Here is a 24,088-nt window from a genome sequence, read left to right as displayed (position 1 = left end):
TAAGCTGGGACTTTATGAGCAGGGCAATAGAAGCATTTGCATTTCCTGAAAAAAATTATAAAGTTGATTAGGATGATCTATGAGGGATCAGAGGTGATAATTTCTGCTTGAGCAGAGGAACCAGGCAGGGGTATCCTCTATTATTTGCATTATATATGGAACCATTTGCAAAGAAAATAATGGACTCAGACATTCAAGGATATAATTGGCATGGTAGTCAAGAAAAGCTGGCTTTATTTGCAGATGATATTTTATAGCCGACAAAGCCAGAAAAACACATTACAGTGTTATGGGACATTTTTAGACAGTTTTTCAGATCTTTTGGAATACAAAATTAATGAAGCTAAAACAAAGGCAATAGTGGTAAATTATGTACCCACACATGAATTGGTTCATGAATGCCCATATTTATAGGGGCATGATAAAATGAAGTATTTAGGAGTATGGATTAAAAATTATTCTACTGTAGCAGGTAAGGAAGGATATGTGGGAAGAGACTAAACAAAAAAAAATACAAAGACAGAAAATGGAAGCTTTTTTATATGGCTAGCAAGATACAAGCAGTTAACATGTTACTAGTCCCCTTAGTTTTATACACAGGCCAGGCATATTTTTATCAACCAGAGGAGTTGTTGTAGGTAGTGATTAATAAAGAGCTGAAGGGCTTCATCTGGAAGGGGAAGACGGCAAGAGTCAAGTGGGATAAGCTGATTCTTCCAGTAGAACAGGGCAGACTGGGATTACCCAATTTCAAGGAGTATTTCAGAGCTACACAGTTAAGACTCCTATACAAAGTACAACCAAAAAACTATAATTCAAAGTAGAAAGAGAGGACAATAAAACAGGGGAAGCTCAAGAAATAAGAGACTGATTTTGGATGCAGGCCTTTAAGGAGAATAACAATCATACAGAATATTATATCCATAAAGTATCAGAAAGTATTCAAAGAACTAAATATACACGATAATGGAGAAAGGAGATTCTACTGATAGGCAAGACTGCAATTAGGGATACAGATAATAGGTAAGAGGGGCCTGGAATTTATTGGAGAAAACTGGCAAAGGAACCAAGGTAATGGGAGCAAATAACAAGGCAGTGAAAAATGATAGAATGGGAAGATGCTAAGAATTTATTTGGACTGCAAGTTAGAGACTGCCTATACTCGGATAGCAATCCCTGATGGGAAGGCAAAGAGAAAGAAACAGGGGGATTCTAAATGAATGACCAGCACTGGTAGAGTTTTTAATAGAAGCTGCCATTAAAAAAGGAATAATTAGGAGAGAATATAAAACATTGCATGATAACTATAAAAATCAGAGGAAGTTAGAAAAGATCAGGAAGAGAGACTGAATAAGCAATTCACAAAATTCAATGGGAAGATTATGCATGTCTCCCAAACATGCAATAAAATCTAAAAGATTTAGGATTTTTGCCTGGAAATGTTTACATAGACATTTTTATCTATGGGAATGTGCAGTGGTGCAGCAGTAGCATTGTTACCTCACAGCAAGAGGTTCTCCGGTTCAATTCTTGGCTGGAGTGCCTTCCGTACGCAGTCTGCATGTCCTCCCTACGTTCGTGTGGGTTTCCTCTGGGTGGTCTGGTTTCCTCCCATTTTCAAAGACATGCATCTGGAGCATTTCTCCCTGAGCCTCCGCTGAAAATTGGCTGTGTTCCAAGTCAGACTTTCCCGGTTAACAAATGTTAAAAAATATAAAAAGTAGATTCCAGTGAATTTTTCCTCAGGCAGATAGCAAATGTTGGAAGTGTGAAGGGGAAGAAAGAGGTAACTGGGAACATTTTCTGCGAGTGCAGACTGGTCTGATGAGGAAGATGATTTTTCTGAGCTACGATACAGAATTGGAATTGCCTAGACATAAGGCCTTGTTGTCTAATAATGGTGGCTACCAAAAAAGCAATTACTAGAAAATGGAAATCAAAATCTAAACCAACTATACTGGAAGTAGTGAATATAGTCAGATAAAACAAATGGAATTGAGATCTGTAGAAAGGGGTAGGGGCAAACTACATAGAAAAAATGAAAATTTTGGGAATACATGCACTGGAAGAATGAGGTTTAAAAGGGGTCAAGACTTAAATGAGTGCGAAAAATTGGGTAGGTAACTGATGTATATAATGCTTGTGATGTAAAATGCTTGCAACTAGGATTGTGTCAGTCTGGCCTGTTTACATTTACATAAATGTATGATTTTCTGTGTAATAAGTGATGGTTTAATAAAGAAGTTTCTTGTTTAAAAAGTCAGAAATCAAATAACTTAGGTTATATGATATACAGCAATATATGTGAAGTATAATGTTTGTTATGCTACTATAGTTTGATTACATTTATATGAATGTAAATTTTCCTATGTCACAACTGATAATTCAATAAAAGTGTTTGGATAGAAAAAAAACCCCGCACTGTTTAAGTATGTTCTTGGAAACAATTGTCCCCTTTTATTTCCTTCCACTTTCTTTACTTTTAGCCATTGTTGCACTAGATTTTATTCATAACTTACATACCTATAGATATGTATTGCTGTCTTTTGTAAAACTTTGTTTTGCTGTGTGTTCTATTAACATTCATTGTATTTTTCTCATATCTGTGTACCTTTGTAAAAGTATTATACATTGAGCTTTTCTTCCTGGGCCTCCACTAAAAAGAGGAAACTTAAGCCCAGACAGAAAATCCTGGTTAAAAAAAGTATATATATTGGAGGTACAGAAACTGGGTTTTAGGAATTTGGATGCATATTTTCTTAACATGTGTCGGCATGAATATTTTTAAAAGACAGATACAGCCATACATGGTAAGCTCCAACTAGGCATGGTTAAAAATCACTCAAATTTTTGATATCCTCATGGTCAGATTATGTTTGGTTTAAGAAAGAGGCAACTAGAGTTTTTTTAATGTTGGCTAGCAAGAAGATGGTAACAATGAGGTAGAAACCAAAAGATCAGACCAATGAAAGTTAAACTGCTCTAACAATATCTTCCAATGGCTTGGAGATGGTTACTAAGGATTCTATGGGTAAGGAGTACGAAAGAACAAGTGCACACCTAGGGTCTCAGAAAATGATCACTTATTGACAGTAATGACTTAAAACATATTTTACTTAGAATCCCAGATGATCTCCTTGAGGCCAAACGTTATGTAAAAATAAAAGTCTTCATTTGGAATCCTATACAACTAGCCCTTTACTCTCACAATAGGGTTGGTCGGACATATCTGTAGGATACTAAAAAGCTATAGTATTGCCCTGCTTTTAAGCAGATGATTGTTGAAAATGTTTCTTGGTCATTTTTTTCTAACCTAATGGAATTCTGGTTTATGAAAATAAATTTATAGCCAACGGGTTGCAGTAACTACTACTAATATAACTGTGTGTTCTCAGCATACAAAAATATTTAAATCAAATAATAGGAATCTACATTGTCGGGAGCAGGGTGCCCAAAGAAAAAGAAAAAATATATAAAATCGCTTAAAAGCCAATGGAGAAGAATCACAACATTTTGTTTACGTATAGCTGATGAATCTCCACTTTATGGAATTTTAGACCTGTCCTTCAACAGTGATGTTTTTCAGAAGGGAAAATTAAAGCTTCCTTACAGAGTACCACCATAAATGGGCTCTTGGCCATCAAATCTTGTTTATGGAGTATGATCAGCTTAAGTTGCTAAAATATATTCCAAATTATTATTACTATTTTTTTTTTAATCTTTAGAGCACTAACAGCAGCAGACCTTTTACAGAAAATGTTGGGCTATCCACAACGCACTTGAAGCAATGATTACTTAACTATATGACTACACCTGTGCTCGTCAACACAAGGACTGCCAACAGAGTGCCATCAATGTAAAGACTGAGGCACAGATTATTAGCCAGCACTACAAAAATAGCTGAAATGACTATCTGAATGCTAGAGGTTACAGATCTCCAAAGAGGGGATACCACGCACACACATCTTTTTCATCATTTGACAGGTTTTCTTGAACAGATTGTACGCTAGCATGTAGTTGCAGATCTGCACTTCTGCTCCTCATCTCCAAAGAACCAGTCAGGTAGGAGTTATGATCCAAGGCTGTTAGCATTTTAACAAATCATTTTTGATAAGGTATCCTCAAACACTGCCCAAACTTGACTTTTTGCAAACAAATTTGGAGGAAAGCCCTCATGTGAAAGGATAACAATCTGTCCCCGTACAGAAATGATGCTTCTCCTGGCTGGAACATTCTTCTTAAGAATCAAACAGTTAAAACAGTCTGTTTGTGAAAAAAATTATCTTTATTTGCAAAGATAATTCTTCATGGATATTAAATAATGCAAACCATGTTGAGCAGCTACACAACAGAAACTGTTAGTTATGTTAACTATGAAAACATTCCCAGGTGAGATGGCATACCCAATGGAATTTTATGAGGAAAGATTAAAAAGAAAGGAACAGATACTTCACTTAGCAATATGGCAATGTCCTGAAAAATGTCGGGTTGAGCATGCAGTTCTAAGGTGCCACTAGATGATAATACTGTATGGAAGAGATCCTGAGGGTTGACTAAATCAGATCCATTCCAACATTAACAGTATGACAAATGCCAGAGAATCAACTACATATGCTGTTCTTCAATGAAATGAAGACAAAATATTAAAAAGTTATTGCTCAGAAGTGATGATTGTGTTTAGCACTGGTATGATAAATAATTTAGAAACTTTATTTCTGCCTGCTGAAAGTGTATAACCAGACAAAAAATAAAAAAAAATTATTGATTAAAAGTGACCAGAATTCAAAATACTAGGCTCCTAATTACACAGCAATTCCGTTTGACAGGGACAGAACATGAGCTGAAAGTTTTCTTGAACAGGCTTTATTGATACCTGCAAGGAATGATCATAGAACTACAAGTGCTACAAAACAAGCAAACAATTTCAATATTACAGATTCAGAAATGTTTTTAATATGTGCTTCTGATGCAAACATTTGGCAGGATAATGCAACCTGCTTCCTGTACTTCCTCTACAATGGACTGTAGATTAAGGGATCATAAATCAACTCATCTCAAATTGAGACATAACTTGTCTAAACTGCTGCTGTAGTTAAATAATAAAATCATTATTTAAGTGGCTTGCCCCATGCAACCCCACATGCCCCCCCCCCCCCACACACAAAAAAAGTGTTCCTGGTACCATCACCCGGGGAATCAAAGGTGGGTTCGGCCAGGGAAGTGCACCAACATAGCATGCAGCATCAACTATGCTGATCTTTTATCCCAGGGGATGTTTTGGTATGCCCTAACTAGGCAAAGACATTAATATACTGCAAATCACCACACATTACATCAGTCATATCCCACATCCCTTCCACCTCCAGAAGCCATAGTTTTACTGATGACTTTATAGACTGCGTAACACCCTCATGACTGGAATGTCTGCAACTCAATCAGAAATTCTTCCCTCCCAAAGTGGGTGAACTGGCAAAGCTACTCTTTCCTACTCCTCCAGCACCAGAGCCACTAGTCAACCTCTAGACTTGTGCCTTGGTGCTTGGATAAAGTACTGTGACCTTTAGATAGGTAGGTAGGGGGGTCAAAACTTATAGAAGTAAAGTTGTGTGCGTTTGTGGTCAGTTAGCTGTCATTGTGGAGACCATTTTAGAGCAGCATGTGAGGCACTCCCCCAACATCATCTTCTCAAAACACACTGATGTCATGTGCTATTTTTCTTTCAAGACACTGCAGCTAATTTTCAACTTTTTCCCCACTGCCTTGCCACTTTCTCTAATCATCCCCCCCCAAAAAAGGGGATGATGCCACGGGGGGGGGGGGGGTCTGAGCCTCAGGAGCTAAAGATGAAAGACTTCTTAAGATCAACTTATTACGCCTACGTGCAAGTGTTCGCAGGTTGAAAGACGCACAGATTTCAGAAGTGGTTTGAATATGATTTGCACCTAAACAATAGACGCACTCCTTGTGGGCATCTAGACTGGGGATCTTGTGCCCACAATGGCAACATTTGAACCCCAGGGTGGGTTTGTCAGACATGATTCTCACAGAGAACTGGCCTAAAGCCTGCCAAAAATAAAGAACAATGAGAAAGCACCAACAAAGAGTCAAATAGAGATACCTATACACTACTTGACACACACACACACACACACACACACACAAAACCTCTAGTTTTAATAAAAAGACTTGAGAATGTCACAAAGCACAACAGCAGAGAAGGAAGGGGGGGACTAGCAAAGGTCAAAAAGGCAGTTTGTACTTAATCCTATCGCTCGAAAGCACGGAGATCCACATCCAGACTCTGAAGCGGCAAACAAGAACTGAGGTGCTTGAGTGGGTGTAGTTCATTATGGCTAACAGGAAGGAGCTTGAGGGTGGGTTCTAAGTTTGAAGAATGTGGCCGAGCTGGATCAGAGGATCGATCCGAGACCCTACTGTGAGGAGGAATCAAGAGGACAACATCAGATCTTACATTCTAGGCAACACTCAGCTCCAGCTCTCCTAAGAAATATTCCCCATCTCTGTACAGGTATCTCCATTCTATCAAATTCACCGATTGACCACTGTCCTGTACCATCTCTACTTGGAACTTCAAGTCCACTAAACATACCCCTCAATAGTTAGTGGATGACCATTCCCAGATCACCAAGTACTCACAGGGAGATGAAGTTTGGCTTAAAGTAAACCGAGAGACCACTTTGAGAACCAATTCTCTTTTTATGTCTAAAGAAACACTGTCCTTGGGGAAAAACAAAGTTAAGATTTTCTTAACCTAAGTGCTTGCAACTCGGATATTCTCCTAGCAGATGTCACAGCAATGAATAAAACAGTGCTCCATGTTAAGATCCTCAATTTAGCCTGATAAGCTGGTTCAGATGGAGACAAAAGTATTAATGACAAAGTTGTAATCCAAAGGAAGAGAAACCCATTTCTTAAGTAGATGGATGTGTAACATCCCTTTCAAAAACTATCTGACTTGACCAAATTAGAAAAGGAAGAGCAAAGGCAGACAAGCAGAAATGGTCAATAAATGCACCTTGATATGGGGAATAAAAAAGGCCAGAGGCCAGTAACTCCTACAAATCAAGAACCAGAGACAATTGGACCTGAAGAGTGTTTTGGTTTTTAGCACCAACTAGAAAATCTTTTCTACTTGCACATATGATTTCCTAGCATCGGATTTCTTCACCTCAAGTATCTGCTACACATCCTCAAAAAAATTAATCTAGGCAGTTAGATGATTTTTCAGGTCTTGGCATATCAAATAACGACTGCCATTTGTGTGAGCAATCAGAGTCTATGAGGAAGCTTGCGGTAACTGCCCTTGGCCAGATGAAAAAGAATGGAGAACCACTAATGCCCCAACAAACGTCACAATCACAATTTTTGGAGAGTCACTCTGGACATAACCCTGGACATTAGTGGAAAAGGTGGAAAATGAGAGGGCATTTTTCAGGAATGTTTGCAAGGAGTCCTGAAGCAGAATTTCTCTAGCTGTTTTGAAATGAGGCTAACAGATGCACTTGAGGTGTCCCCACAGTTGGATTAACTCTTGGAAGACATCAGGATCAGTGCTTATCCCTAAAAATAGAAGCTTCATCCTGCGGAGTTTGTATGCAACCAGGTTTTGTTGTGTGGGAAATATTTGAAGCCAACAAAGTCAAACTGAGCTAAGCTGTTATCTACACGGCAGTCTTATCCAGGTAAAATCCGAGTTGTCTCTGTACATCCAGAGTGTGGAGTACCCTCTCACTCAAGTTTTGAGGGGTAGGGAAAAAGGTAGGTAAGTGAATGGATTGGTGAAGGGTCAAGGCATGAAAGAAGGAATGGTATGAAGAGAAATCCTATCCTCGTGGAAAATTAAAAGCGTTGTGCAGCTAAAGCCTGAAGCTCAAAAACTCTCCTAGCAGAAGTGATGCCAGTAAAAGTTTAAGAGCAGAATTTTAAAGAACCAGTCATTTTTTCCAGAACAAAATTCAAATCCCAGGGAGGAGGTACAGGTTTCCTGGGAGGTCTAATGTGCAGGACGCCTTTTCAGAAAAGCTCAACTTCTAGCCTTGAAGCTAAAGTGGATGAGAGATAAAGGAAGACATGCAGAAATGGCTTTAACTGAAGAATAAGCCAACCCAGCTTTGAGCAGCTCACACAAGTTAGACAGGACTAGGGGAATATCCACTGAAAATGGATCTAGTCACTTAAGACACCAGATGGAGAATCTATTCCATTTGGACAAATTGGATCTCCTAGTAGTGGGTTTCCTGTCCTCCTGCAGAACAAGCACTTCCTCCGAGAAAAAAGGCTTCCAATTCCTTTCAGACACATTACCCACAGTGTCAAGTTCAGATCCCTTGTCTTGTGTGAGAGATCCATCCTGTGAGGTAACTTGTGATGACTGCCCTTGGAAAACTGCAGATGAGGAGGGAACCAATGCTGTCTTGGCCAAAAGGAGGTCACCAGCAAGACTTTTGTAGTGTCTTGCTGAATATTCAGCAAGACTTTCTGAATAAGTGGGAAGGGGGCAATGCAGAGAGAAACATCCCATTCTGTGAGAAAGAAAGGGCAGCCACCTTCCATACCAGAAGATGTGGAGCTCTGTCACAAAATTTTGGAAGTTGTCTGTTCAGAGGGGAGGCACAACAATATATTTGAGGTGTACCCCACCAGTGGAGAATGTCCAGAAACACATCCCAGTTTGTTCACATACCAAAGAACTGTGGTGTTGTCTGGGAACAGTTTCAAGGGGCCTGGTTGGAGAGATGAATGGAAGGCGTGTAGTGCCAAAATCAGAGCTCTCAACCTCCTTGATGATGCATTGTTTTCTTTTCAAAGGAGACCACAGGTCTTGAACCTTTAGGTTCCTCAAAGTTGCTCCCCACCCCAGGTCTGAGGCATCTGTAAAACAGCTCCTGAATGGGGTTCTGGTGGCTGAAGGGTAGCCCTGGATTCTGATATTTGTTGACTCCACTAATGCAATTCCTTTTTCAGGCATGGAAATAGTAGAAGAACAAACTCCAGAGGGTGAGCATGCTGAGACAAGTGTTTTCAGGTACCACTGGATCACTTTTGAATGTGAAGTCTGGCTAAGGGCAGCACTGGTTTAACAGAAGCCATGAACCCTAACATCCTGAGAAACTCTCTGGTTGTCAAAGAGGTAAGAGGAAGCAACTGCTGGTAGGTGGTTACCAGAGACTGCATCTTTTGCAAAGGAAGAAAGGCCATCATAATGCATGTCCTTAACCTGCAGCCCTGAAAGACCTGATCCTGAAAAGTGGTTAGTGAAGACTTGTAGATGATAGTGAATCCTAGGACTTAGGAGTAAGGAGATGGTCGTTTGAAGGTGGTACAAAATGTCTGGATGTTTTACTTGGCTAAGCAGGTTGTCCAGGTAAGGGTAGATGAGAATTCCCTGTAATCTGCAGAAGGCAATGACAGCAGCCAAACACTTTGAGACTACTCTTGGAGCTGCAGATAGTCAGAAAGGCAAAGCACAAAACTGAAAATGAGAGGAAGCAACAGAAAACTGTAAGAATTTCCTGAACATAGTGTGAATGGGAATATGAAGGTATGCATCCTTGATGCCTAGGGAAACCAGAAAAGCCTGAGGGAGCGAGAGAGGAAACTGTTTTATAGTGTGAGCATCCTAAAGGTGGAAACTTTTAGGAAAAGACTGAGCTGGGCCAAATCTAAACTGGTCTCCAAGAACCATCTTTCCTGCAGACTATCATCAGAAGTCTTTTCCTCTTTCTACGGGAGGGGAAATTCTTGAATAGTCCCCTGTGAGAGCAAGACTTGAATCATCTTTGGAAAGAGATGGATCTGGTCCCTTGGGGGTTGTGAGATGCCCATGAAGGGAGGAATGGATTTCCAAGTCATGAAATAAAATCATTTTGGACAATGAACAGGACCATTTGTCTGTGGTAATGCTTGTCCAGGTGCTGGGAAAGGGATTTTTTATGAATATGACCAGGTAGTCAAAGACTACCTGGCTTGTCTGGAAAGGGGGTCTTATGGGCAGAAGATGGCCGAGACATAGCTAAATGTGTTTGTGTAAGCTCGTATTTGAGGCTGGGATTCTTTTCCTTATAAAGTTAGGTTTGGAAAGGAGTTTGGAACTGGAGACACAAGAATATGTTTTAATTCCTGGAGTTCTTTCCCTTTCTCTTGGGAGTGTTTTGAGGATGTTGGCAGCATTTTTGCCAAAAAGGGCAGAGTTGTCTAGCAGTGTATCCATTATTTTTGTCTTAAAATTCTCAGGCAAAGGCTGCAACCTTAGCTAAGAGTACCTCCTGAGGGCAGATACAGATGCTGCTGATCTTGTAGAGACCTCTGCAGCATCATAACTGCATTTAATGGAGTGTCTGGTATCTTGGGAAGAAAGTGTCAGGAGTGAAGAGAGGCAAGACTTGGCTGCTGAATCTGGAAGATCTGTAAACAATTTAGAACCCTGAGAAAGTGGGGCCAGTACATACAAAGACATGCGTATCTGATTCTGATAATTAATGGCCCTAAATGCCACAGTGGAAGAGGTGTACACCTTTTTTCCAAGCAACTCCATCATTTTACTATCCTTATCAGAGGACAATAGGGTAGTGGAAGACAGTGGCCTAGAAGCTTTAACTACATAGGTAGGTACTAGGCTATTGGCCCTAGGGCCTATATAAGCCTAGCCAAAAAGGTACCCTGGCTTTGGCCACCCAAGAAAATTATTTTCCTGGGCCCCTGTCGAGCAGAGCCACAGAAATCATCCCCGGGGTGAATTTCCTATCTCCCATCCAATCATGAAGACCAACAGCCTAGTACCTATAAACACCTTTGTCAGCTTCAATAAATCTAACATTTTTCACAAACTCATTTGTTCAAAGCTTAAAGGTGGTGTTTAATACAGTGAAACCAAGGTTTGTTTTTACATAAAAAAAAGTGTTTGCATGCCTTGTTACACACGTGAACACTCTTGTGCACAAATAAGTGCTGGCATCACCGTATTAATTCAAAATTTGTGTAAAAAAAGGCTTCCGAACAAGGAAATCTAAATTACTCTTGCTGTATTATGGCATTATTAATACAATGCCAGCAGGTGGTTAATATCACTCTGGTGTCCTGATCCAACAGCATTGCAGTTGCATGAGTAAATATTTATTAAGAAATTATATAATCACCAACTTGTAAAAATGAATAGTTTGGCAAAGAAGTATTTTACCACTCTACTAACTAAAGTCGGTAGTTGTACAACTGCTTCATAAATATTTACTTGCACAAATGTAATGTAATTAGTTCAGGATCCCAAAGTGAAGTCCTCCTGCCATTGTTAATACTGTAAATACAGCAGAAGTAATTTTTTAAACTTACAATTTTGAATTAATATGGCAAAACTAACACTTATACACAACAGAGTTTGCATTTTTAATGCAAAACTAAAAGTTGGATTCAATGCATAAAACATGATCTTTAAAAGAATTTAAATAAAAAAAATGGGTGGCTTTCCCACAACTTCCCTAATCTCAGCTTCATACACAGTTTGAAGAAAACATTGTACAGTAGGATTTGAGAGGGTTTTATATGCTAGTGCGCTCACCATTAAACTTGTTGTTCTTACTTTCTTCCCTTTTATCCTCTGTCTTTCCCTATCAGATTGTAAAATACTAAGTCTGTGATGTTTGTGCCACTAATTCCTTCCGTCTTATCACCTCCTGTTTCCTCAGTGGAATCTGACTGAATCATGTGAGAACTTCCTGTCTTTCTCTTGCAGCACAGTCCTATAGATCTATGTAGAGGTACTGGGCTTGTTCCTCCTCCTAAAAAATATTGATGTAGAAAGCACCTCCCACGTACCTACAGAATTCATAGACCCACCTCCATCAGCTCTTCTGCAGGTGTTTGATTCTATTTTCAACACAGGTGATTCCATTCTCATATACACCCAAGTCCCATTTTATTTTATTTTATTTGCATTACTTTCTTTTACATATTACATAAGGCAATACACACATGTTTTGTCCCAGCAGTTATTCACAACTTTGGTTTTATCACTAAACAACAATTTCAGCATTCAGCTGGTCAGTAATATGACCATGTTATCTCATTAATTGTGCAATCTAACCTGTTTATAAAATAAGTCAGTTGAGTTCTTAAACAAAACCCCATTAGGAAATTTTGTAATGAGTTGCCCTTTTAGTACAGCTCTTTTAATATACTCCAGAATGGTCATTGCCACGTTCCAGCGATGTGTACTTCAATATTTTTTTCTCTCCAAAGACTTCAGTAAAGACAATGGGCCAGATTTAATAATGCCTACATTAAAAGTGTATACAATATGTATTCAAGAACATTCTTATCACAATTTTTGCACTTTTTAGTCAGAAAGATTACACCAAGTATACATGGAGTCTATACTTTGTGGTAACCTTTTTAAATCCCTGTCAATATTTAAAACTGCAAGAATATCAGTAGGAAAACTAAAATTAGGAGGAGGAAGTTGTGAGTTCTATGTGTTGTCTGTTCACTCAGAATGCTGTACACTTAGTGTAGGCATTACTGAATCCCAGGGAAATGTATTCTCCTCAGCAACAGGTGGTGTAGGAGTGTCACTAAACAAGGAAACATTAAACAAAATAGTATACAACTTCAATACTTCCTGCAAATTTATTATTTCTAGCAATAATCTATCTTCATCACTGCATAAAGTTGACAAAGTGTCAGAACTAATTAGAAGGTAGCATTATTCTCCATAAATGGTACTGCAGCCATGTGATTTGTTTATTACTTAAGACCTGTTACTTGGAATGTTTGGGTTTTATCTGATGAAGTCGGTATGTTTTTATAAAAAAGGGCTCATTAAAAGTGAATAGTTTGTGGTATTTCAGCGGTTTATTTCAGTTACTTATTACTATTCCTGGGTATCGCCGTCTTACTTAGAGGTTTTAAACTTCAGAATAAATTATTCCACACTGCCTCTGAAATACAGCTGACAGGTACGACACATTATCTGTAAATTTGTTGTGCTTTACTCTGCGGTTCCAGTAAAAAAGCCAGAATGGAACTAGGAAAACAAGAGAGACTAGGTTACAAGTAGACAAACTATACAACAATGCAGCAGAATGCAGCACGGGTAATGGAAAATAGTGGATGTATCCAAATACACTTCACAGGTCAGAAAAAAATCCAGTTTATAAGTTTTAGTTGAAGTTTTCTTACAAATTAAAACACATCTAAGTCTGTCAAGCTACTTAAAGCAGTCTGTGTTAGAAAGACAAGTGAGCTTTGAAATGTTCAACAATGAAAACCACCAAAAGCAATGGATGAGACTACAATGTTTTGAAATGCCAGTTAATATTACATTTTCTACATGCTGTTACTTTCTTATATTATACTTGCACTGACATGCATGTAAAATAATATAAAACCAATTTAATTTACTTTATTAACTTCACTTAAACATCATTCCTTAACAGGACACAAGTTTACATTATATAAATAAATGTGCAGTATCCTGAAAACAAGAAAGACAAATCAGACAATATTAAAATGTTACTGAGATTTAAAATAATTCAAAACTTAAATTTCACAGTAAACAGACAAATATGACTACGCACATAAAGACAAATGTCATCATTTCCAAAAGCAAAACATGAGGTGTGAACACTAGCAGCTATGCTATGTACCTTAAAAATGTACAAAATTGATTTTCAATATGAATACATATAGAACTGACGGACTAATTGCGTGCAGGGAGGAGATCAGCACAGACGGATGACAAACTTTTTAAGGTCAGTTTGCATATGCTACTATACAGAAAAGTCCAAAAGGGGCAATGCTGCTGTCTTCGTACAGAATATAAATATGCACAAATCAAAAAATTCACCAATACTGTGCATTTAACTTGGTTCCTAGTGTGCAAAAAACTTTTATTTCAAATCCTTGGTAAAAACATGTCCGTTCTCCTTACAGTCTTTTGCTGATCTGACAAAGCTACTTGGAAGAGCAGCAACCTGATTTAGTCCGTTTTACCTGATCAGAACTTTCCAAGTCTACTGTTTGTGGAGGGCCCTGTTCTCTTTTCTTCAAGATCACTGGTAGAAGCATTTCAAATACAGTCTCAAAAAGAGAGTCAACATTGTACCCTGTTTTGGCACTAGTTTCAAAGCACATCTTTTCTGCCATGGGAAAATTCTTGGAATCTGCCATTTTGTATTTAAGGATCCGCTTATAAAGTGCCATGGCATCACATAAAAGGACATGCTTTCGTACCTTAAGAGAGACGAGGGAAGAAGGGACTACATCCTGAATCCCTTGTTCAGTGTCGCAAAGAAACGCATAGTCATCTGTAAGATCCGCTTTATTGCCAGCAACAGCAAAAATGCAGTCTTCATTTGCAGTGTCTGTTAAAGTAAGGAATCGTTCTTCTAGTTCAGCCAAAGACTGTGAATTTGTCACATCATACACAAGAATGACAGCAGCAGCTCCCCTGCAGTACATAGAACCAAGTCCGTGGAACTGCTCCCTTCCTATGGAAAACAAAAATGTGCATCAACAAAAAGTGTTTTAAGTATAAAATTACAATTTTTGTAAAAGTTTTATATCTGGGCAAATTCCAACTTAAGAGAAAATGCACACAACGTTTACACACTTACGTAAAACTACATTTTTGAAATTCAAATTAGTTTTGGTTAAATTTGTTCACTTATAATGTCTACCAGAGGAAATCACTATACAGCTATCATTTTTAGCAAATGAAAGCTTTGGTATGTTTCAAATATTAATGCCTGCAAATGTATTAAATCACTGATAAATGATTATGAATAAAAAATAGCATTATAAAAGCTGACCTGCAGAAACACATTTTCTCCATGCAACCGGAGGGTCAGTGAAGAAGAAACGGATGACTGATCAAAGACCAGTTTGCCTTTCTTGGTGGAAAAGTGTAGAACTAGAGCTGATGGAGAGAGAACAGTACAACAGGGTAGAAAGCCAAGAAAACAAGGAAGACCACAGCATCTTATGCACAGAAGCACATACATACTGATGCACCACACGTTCAGAGTATGAAAGAAGGGAACATGTGTACATAAACACCTGCACCTGAACTTCTGTGAAGACAAAAGTTTTCTGTCAATGGGGAGGAAAGACAAATTATGCTAAGTATGACAATGAACACCGTGCGGGAGGACTGCAAAACCTCTCCAACTTGTAAAACTGCACTTTCAAGCTGCAACAATGTAGTTTATTCTACCAGAAAATATGCAAGGCAATGTAATGATGAAACGTGTGAGCTATCAGATGTTTTAGGCAGTCATCAGGGTGATAAAATTACCAACGTTTGCAAAGTAAAATGTAAGCATCTCATCAGTGGAATTGCAACTAGCTTTTTTAATCACAAAATGTTCAGCAAGGCTTTCATATTCAAAGCAGATTCATGAAAAGGTTCTAAAAATTGTAAAATTTCAACTTAAAAAATAAACAAAATATTACATACTTACCAGAAACAGATATGTAAGACCAAAGTCTTTCTTCCTTTACCTAAAGGACTTTAGCTTGGCACCTATAACTTCCTTAGGCTACAACTCCACCAATTTTCACACAATTCTGTATACTTGGGGACCCCTCTCCAGATCGGTTAGTCCGGAGAAAGTGAAGCAGAAGAAACAAGACACTATTGTATTAAACAAAACCTCACCAGTATAATTTCCAAACTGCTATCAAAAGGCAGGAGGAAGGAGAGAGTGGTCAGACAGGAAGGAGGACTTGGTCCTACACATCTACCGTTATGGTAAGTACACATTTGTACTCTGTAGGACAAGTCTGTCTTCCTCTACCTGTAGGACAGGGCCCCACAAACTTAACTTGCTAGGAGGATCAATGCCAAGGGTGCCCTGCAAAACAGCACCTCCAGAACAAGCTGGACTGGCTATGTCTGACCTAAAACAGTATCTCAAAAAATAGCACCTCTAAAAGTACCTGAACTTTAGAAGGGCAAAGGGAGATCACTACCTTTGCTCTTTCATAAAAGCATGTCTGATGAGGATTAAGAGTCCAATTATTAAGATCCAGTACACATAAAACTGTCAGAGTTAAAGTAATGCTGTCGGGGACTAATCAGTATCCCTGAAAAGTGGGAACTACTAAGGAAAAAACTTGGGCTGTGTAAAACTAGGTATAACAAGGATGAACAACCTAACTGCAAGCTACTGAGGTCTAGAAGACTAAACCTAGAGTGAGCAAGCTAAAGTCCAGAAACAGGGAACCTTAAGTAAAAGATGTCTAGTAAACTCACAGGATACCACTAACGGGCATTACTAAGAGTAATGTGTTAGCAAAACAGCAAGGAGATAGTCTAAGCCCAAATGTAAAATAAAGTGCATGGCCAGCAATAAAAAAAATTCTTCAGTGAATACAATGAATCTGGTAAACCTGCAGCTAGTCAACTGAAAGGAACAGAGGACTGTAATACTGTACCCAAATGACTGACGTAATTAGAGTTTGCCTGGGAATGGCTGTTATAATCTAGCAAAGTAGAAAATGAATAAAAAGGGAAGGATGAAGAACTCTCAGGACTCCTTAGCCTCTGTGACAAATCTAAAATCAAACATTTGAAGAGGAAACTGTGGCAGCGATAACACTTTCAGACCTATGAAGTGTAACTGTTTCAAATGCAACAATGAAGAAACCCCAAAGCAAGTGCAACACTTTCTTGAAAGGAGGAAAGAGAATGTGAAAAGAATTGTTTACAAAGGGAGAGAAACGTCACAAATGCGAACTTGTGTAACAAGGGACTACATGGCTGCAGACAGCTGTAAAACAAAGGTCACAAAAGCTATACAGCAGCTAGTTCCATCAAAAAAATAAAACTGGCCATATTGATCAGCTGTGGACCCATGTCAATAGTTGTTTTATAATCTGTTTTAAATCCAAATAAAAAAATGTTTAAAAAAATGAAAACTCTTTGTCAACTAATAATGGAATAGCAGCCGCAGAAGAGCTACACCATAGATTGAACAGGGTGAAAGCAGAGCAAATACAGAACCCAACCCTACTATCCAAGGAGAAGTCAGCAGTTTAAAAGTACTTATTTTCCCCGAATGTACCATACACACCAGAACATGGAAACATACCAATAAAAAAGGCCTAGACAGAAGAAAAGAATCCACTGCTACAGCTCATTCTTAAAGGGTTACAAGGATAAAAAATTGAGGAAGGTGGCCTTGTTTCTAAGCACCTCTGCTGAGTAAAGTATGGGTGGAAATGAGAAGGAGACGGCAACAACAATCAGTAGAATCTGAGGAAAAGATACATTTCAGGTGGATGTAAAAGATCCCACAGAAATGATCAAAAAGTACAGAAGTTTTCTGGAGCCCAAGCCAAGTTCCTCGCTGTTAGAATTGCTACCTTGGGTCAACCCCGAAGAGACCATTGGCCTACCATAACAAACCCAGTCAACAAAGGGATGAATACTTTACAACAGCAACTTCAACTACCCCTTGACAGACTGACTCACCTATACCTCTGAAGCTGGGTATGCCCGTGTATTCTTTGATTTAATAAATGGTCTCTACCAGAACCAAAGGGAAATTTAGGAATAAAACACATCTGAAATCAAGAAATCAAAGACTGTGTCAAAAACAACAAAGAACTAAAAGCTATCCAGAAGATCAAAGCTAGACACAAGATCAAACCAGCCTTAGCAATCAAGGATAAAAAGTATAGTTGTGTAATACCAATATAATAGTAGATGTCCTTTCCTTCACTGTTGCAGTATTCATAACCTATGGGATCTCATGCCAAGGATAGCCCAATGTTTGCCCAGTATACCAAAATCGTTAATTCTGACCAGCATCATACATCAGATGTATGCTTCCTGTGTCAGTGTAGGGCATAAAGGTGATGTATGGACACTCCAAACTCAGAAGTGAAGTGCCCTAGGAGAAGTAGAGCTACCCCCAAAAGAAAGACCATGAACATTCAAGAAATAATGAAGATGTCTAAGAAGGGCAAAGACCCCTTGGCCAGGCACATGTTCCCAACACAAAAAAGGGACAAAAAGGGAACAGGAGGGAGGGAGGGACTGAATACTGCAACAGTGAAAGGAAAGGCATCTACTGTTAAGGTACTATGTCCTTCCATTTCATTATTGCAGTACTCATAACCAATGGAAGAGAACAAAAGCTACTGTAAGGAAAGGGAGAAGAAAGGCAAAGAGGAAACCTCCACAAATCCAAGAACAGACTTGGCAAAGTCTGCTCTGGAAATGGCATCCATCTTGCAATCTTTGGTGAAGGTGTACACGGAGGACCAAGTGGCAACTTAAAAGGATGGAACTGCTGTTCAAACCCTTGAAGAAAGCCCCAGAAGAGGCCACTGTCCTGCTAGGATGGGCCTGAAAAGAGACGGAAAGTGGCTTGCCATGAAAAGTACAACAAAAAAGAAATGGCTTTTGAAATTCAGGAGGAGTTGGTTTGCTTATAAACTGCCAAACCCAAGGTCCTTGCATGAAAAAAAAAGAAAGTTGTTCAAATCTATGTATAACCTTGGTCTTGTTCAAATAATACCAAAGATGTCCATGAAGATCCAGGGTGTGTAGAACCTTCTCACTAGTAGATTGCAGAGAAGGAAAAAAGGAAGGAAGCTGGACATATTGATTAAGGGACAACTCATTGACCACCATGGGCCTGAGAAGGATTTGTACACAGAGACACCCTGCCCCGATGAAAAAAAGGGAGAACTGCCATCAAGGCTTGGAGTTCAGAAACTCTCTTGACGTAAGTGATGGCAAACAATAAAACAAGCTTCCTGGTGGGGGCCTGATATAAAGAATGCCCTTCAGGAATTTAACCTCAAGCAAGAGGCCAACAAAGTATTCAAAGGCAGACAAGCTGAGAAGATTCAAAGGCAGAAGACAAGCAGAGACTGCCGATATGCAAGCTTTGACAGAAGAATATGCCAAGTCAACATAGAACAGTTCACACAAGTAAGACAGAATCAAAGAAACCCCCACTGGAAAGGGATCCTGGTGAAGCTTAGGAAACCAAACAGAAAATCTCTTCCATTTGGACGAGTGTGATTTTCTGGTATTGGGTTTCCTGGCCTGAATCTTAAGCACATACTTGAAATGATGTCAAGAGAGACTACACCTTCTTGGGGGCCTCATATGGAGGATGCCTTTCAGGAATTGTTTAACCTCAAACAAGAAGCCAATGAAGGATTCAAAGGCAGAAAAGTAGAGACTGATAAGTGAGCTTTGACAGAAGAATATGCTAAGTTGGCATGGAACTGGTTCTGTCTTGCTTGTGTGAACTAAAACTCCCACTGGAAAGGGTTCCTGGTGTAACTTAGGAAACCAAACAGAAAATCTCTTCCATTTGACGCGTGATTTTTGGTTATTTGGTTTCCTGGTCTCCTGCAGAACCTTAAGCATGTACTCAGAGAAATGGTGTCAAAAGGGAATTAAAACACTATCACATAAAGTGTTAACTGAAGAGTGGACACATGAGGGTAAAACAGAGACCCCTTGTGTGAGAAAGGCCATCCAGTGAGATAACTTGTGATGACTGCCCCCGGCTAGATGAAGGAGGAGGGGGGAATTGGTGCTGTCTGAGACAAAAGGGAGTCAACAAGATTTTTGGAGTGGTCTATCTGATGTTGTTTAGGACTCTGAAAAGTAGTGGGGAGAAAGTATATAGGAACATCCCCTTCCATGAAAAAGACATGACATCCACCCTCCAAGCCAGAGGGCTTGGGGTTCTGAAACAGAAGCAAAGAAGCTGTCTGTTCAGAAGGAAGGCAAAGAGATCCACTTGAGGGATACCCCACTAAAGAACTATGTCCAGAAACACCTCTCTGTGAAGCATCTATTCATGTGGCTGCTCAGAGAGTCTGCTACCATGTTTTGTCCTGAAGGAATGTAAACTGCCAAGAGAGAAACCTACATTTGGATAACTAGGTCCCAAGGCTTGAAGGGCTAGTTTGAAAAGAAGATAAAACTTTGCATCTTTACCCCCTGCTTGTTGATATACCACATGGCTGTGGTGTTGCATGAACTCTCAAAATGCATTATGAAAGAAAAGGAAAGTACAGTTGTGCCCCCAGTTGGCCTGAATTCCAAAGTCTTGGGTCCTGTGTCAGTTGCTGTCACTTCTTCCCTGACGACAGGTCGTCAGGGGTATAAAAGATGCAGCCGACACCATTTTCTTCAGTTTTTCTTGCCCCAGATGTTAGGTGCCCCCAAAAGGGTAGGCTAAAAATATGTAAATAAAACATACATGCACCAAAATAAGCTTTACCTTCATCTATAAGCAAATACACAACATGGGTTGTAAAGATTAGAGAAGTAAAGATAAGTTCCAGCAAAAATAAGGGGGATGGTGGGAGGGTAACCTGGACTGCAACAGTGAATACACTCGAACATCTACATTTATGGTTAAGTGTACACAACTATACTACGTTCTTTGTGTTTCACTGTTGCAGTCATTACATTTGGGTTGAGTCCCAAAGCTATGGTTGGGGGGCTGGAGCTAAACAGCATTAGGAGCGGCTATGAGGCCCTGCAGAACTGCAGTGGCAAAGCCTGCCCTGGATTTAGAGTAAAGTGGCAGATTGTAATGTTTTGTAAAGGTATGCACTGAACTCCAAGTAGCAGCCTCTAAAATGTCGTTGGTTGGTACTCCCCTGAGAAAGGCTGCAAACGTGGCTGCACCTCTGGTTGAATGCGGCCTAATGCCCTTATGCACTGGTTTGCCATGCTAGGAGTAGCAGAAACGAATGCAGTGACCTATAGACTTTGAAATAGTCTGCTTGGAGATAGCCTTTCCTTGAGATGCTGCGGCATATGCCACTAGCAATTGTTCTGTCTTTCTGAAGACTTTAGTTTTGTCCAAGTAGAATCTAAGTTGTCTGTGTATGTCCAAAGAATGCAGAATTTTCTCCCCCTTGTTCGGTGGATTTGGATAAAAAGTTGGAAAATTAATAGTTTGGTTACGGGCTACACTGGATACCACCTTAGGCATAAATGTAGGGATTGTTCTCAGAGAGACCCTGTCTGAATAAAAAATGGTAAAGGGTTCCACAGCCATGAGAGCCTGTAGCTCTGAAACTAGTCTTGCAGAAGTTATTGCTAGGAGCAGAGCTGTTTTCCAAGATAAGAACTTTATATCCGCAGTAGCATCTGGCTCAAAAAGGAGGTAAGGTGAGTTTTTCCAAGACATAACGGAGGTCCCATGCAGGTATTGGCATTCTCCTTGGAGGCCTTAAGTTTTTGGCTCCTCTGAGGTACTGCCTTAATAAAGGATGAGAAAAGAGTGGTGGCTCTGTATTGTAATGAGCCGAAATGGCAGAGGCATGGATTTTAATTGATGAAAAAGATAGGCCTTTGTCCATCATCTCAGTTAAGTATTGCAAAATCTGAGGAATATTTAGGACAGCTCTATCAGTTCCTTGAGCTTGGTTCAGAGCACAAAATCTCTTCCATTTCCCAGCATAGGATTTTCTAGTACTAGGGCTTCTGGCTTCTAAAATGACATCCATCACAGCTTTACTGAGAGGTGTGGTTTGTATGGCTACATTATCCGCCATGCTGCCAGGTTTAGGGTCCTGAGTTGGCTGTGCAGAATCTGATTGTTTTGTTGGGACAGTAGATGAAGTATTTGAGGTAAGGTGCAGGCTGGGCATTGGGACAAGTTCCTTAAGCTCGGATACCAGTACTGGCGTGGCCTGTCTGGGGCAATCAGAATCATTTTTGGTTTCTCCTGTCTGACCTTTAGGAGTATACCAGTACTGGCGTGGCTTGTCTGGGGCAATCAGAATCATTTTTGGTTTCTCCTGTCTGACCTTTAGGAGTACCTCAGGGAGGAGAGGCAGTGGAGGAAAGGCATATACTAATAGGTTTGTCCAGCTGAAAGATAAGGCGTCCACTTTCCAAGCTTAAGATAAGGCGTCCACTTTCCAAGCTCGTCTGTGATAAGTCCTTGTGCAGAATCTTTTAGTTGATTGTTGTGAGGGGAGGCAAATGGGTCTATGTCTGGGCGTCCCCATTTCTTTGTTATCATGCTGAAGAATTGTGGATCCAGGTGCCACTCGTGGGGATCCATGAGGTTTCTGCTTAGTTCGTCTGCCAGAGTATTTTCCTTTCCTGGCAGGAATTGTGCCTGCAGATGAACTTGTGCCTGCAGATGAACTTGGTAAGTCAATGCTGTGTCCCATAAAGCCATGGCTAGTCTGCAAAGGGGGTAAGAATGAGTGTCCCCCTGCTTGTTTATGTACCACATGACTGTGGTGTTGTCTGTCTTTATCAGTAATTATCCCGGATGAAGTAGGTCCTTGAAGGCTGTCGGGGGATTTTGAACAGCTAGCATCTCTTTTTGATTGATATGTAGATGCTTTTGGTTTGTGGACCAGGTGCCCTGAATGCCTCTTCCTGGTATAATCTGATGCATCCGTCGTTAGGCTCTGCCTGGGTGGGGGTAGTGAAAATGGCTGTCCCTTGTTTTGGAGACAAGCTTTTGCCCACCATCAAAACTCCTGTTGCAGGCAGGGAATGAGAGTAATCATTGTTTCCAGGCTGTGGCAATGTTGTGTCCAAACACTTTTTAGGTACCATTGAATTTTCCTCATATGCAGCCTTGCATATGGAATTAGTAAGATGCAGGATGCCATGAAGCCCAAAGCCTGCAGAATTTTTCTTGCAGATAACTGGGCCTTTGTTGCCATTTCCTTGAAATAGGTAGTCAGTTGCCTTTGTTTGTCTTGAGTGAGATAAGCCATCTGGGCAGTTGTATTTAAGCTTGCACCCAGGAATATTATCTATTGAGAGGGTACTAGTTTTGATTTCTTTTTGTTGACTGTGTACCCTAGGCATGTTAAAAGTCTTTGCACAAACGTTAGATGCTGTAGTAGAATGTCCTTGTTCTCTGCTTATATGAGGCAGTCGTCCAAGTAAGGATATTTTTGTATTCCTCTATCTGCAGTAAGCAATCACTGGTGCCAGGCACTTTGTGAAGACCCTGGGTGCAGTAGATAAGCCAAAGGGCAGTGCAGAGAATTGGTAATGCTTTGAACCAGCCTTGAATCTGAGGTATCGTCTGCATGACTGTGATTGGGACATGCAAGTATGCCTCTTTTAGGTCTAAAGGCACGAGCTAAGCCTTGCTGCCCAGCATGGGCAGAAGCTGCTGCAAGGTCAATATCTTGAATTTTGGTATATCCAGGAAAGTGTTTAGAATAGATAGATCCAGTATTGGTCTCCAAACTTTGTCCTTTCTGGATACCAAGAACAGTCGAGTAAAATCCTTGTCCCTGCTCTTGCTGTGGCACTTGTTGAATAGCCCTCATGTCCATGAGAGCTGAGATTTGTTGTTGAGCCTCTGCCCATTGATTTTTTGGCAAGTCTGGCCATCCATTTGCCCTTGGCAGGGTATGGAAGTGAAACTTGTAGCCTTGTGACACTATATCTAGAACCCATTTGTCCTGGGTTATAATGTGCCAATTTTGAGAAAAAAGAGCTAGTTTTCCCCCTAAGGGTGCTGCCAGAAGATAAGTGCTTGGTGCAGGTAGGGGGAAGTCATTGGGACTGTTTCCTGTATGGTTGTGATTTGTCTTCTCCACCTTTGGAGGTAGAAGCACCCCATTGCTTAGACCTGTAGGAACTTTGCGGCTGTGATCTGCCTCTAGGGCGTCTGGATCTGCCCCCTTTGAGGTCTGTCTGAGACTGGAAAGGACCAATTCTTTGTAGGCCAGTGTCTGCTAAATCTAGGTGGCTGTACCTGTAAGAAATCCTTGACAGTTTGCATAGATTTAGCTTTGTCCTCCATTTTCTTTAACACCTCTTCTGCCTTAACACCAAACAAGGTATCATGTTGTAATGGAGCATCTAATAATTTTGCTTTAACATGATCAGGCAGATTTTGTTCCTTTAACCAAGCATGCCTCCTAATGACAGAACCCATAACAGCAGCCCTGCAGGAGGCCTCCAGAGAATTAAAACCACATTGCAAAGTATGCTTTCCAACTTGTTCAGCTGCATGCAATAAATCCTGCATTTCTTTGTTTTCTGCACATTCAGAATTTGTCATCATTTTCTGTTTAAGCAGTGACATGATAGATTGCC

General features: G+C 40.0%; 1 protein-coding gene across 1 annotated transcript in view; it reads right to left on the bottom strand.

Annotated features, from left to right (window-relative positions):
- Positions 1-13,146: 13,146 nt before the first annotated feature.
- RAB20 (RAB20, member RAS oncogene family) overlaps positions 13,147-24,088 on the bottom strand; it is a 157,187-nt gene continuing 146,245 nt past the window's right edge. The window contains exon 2 of the mRNA XM_044071269.1: positions 13,147-14,501. Coding sequence (XP_043927204.1) covers positions 13,966-14,501 — 536 coding nt within the window. The 3' untranslated portion in view covers positions 13,147-13,965. The remainder of the gene's footprint in view (positions 14,502-24,088) is intronic.

This window comes from Protopterus annectens, chromosome 5.part0, assembly GCF_019279795.1.
Source record: "Protopterus annectens isolate FY-2018-M chromosome 5.part0, PAN1.0, whole genome shotgun sequence".
NCBI lineage: Eukaryota > Metazoa > Chordata > Ceratodontiformes > Protopteridae > Protopterus > Protopterus annectens.
This window is presented reverse-complemented; position numbering and strand designations above follow the sequence as displayed.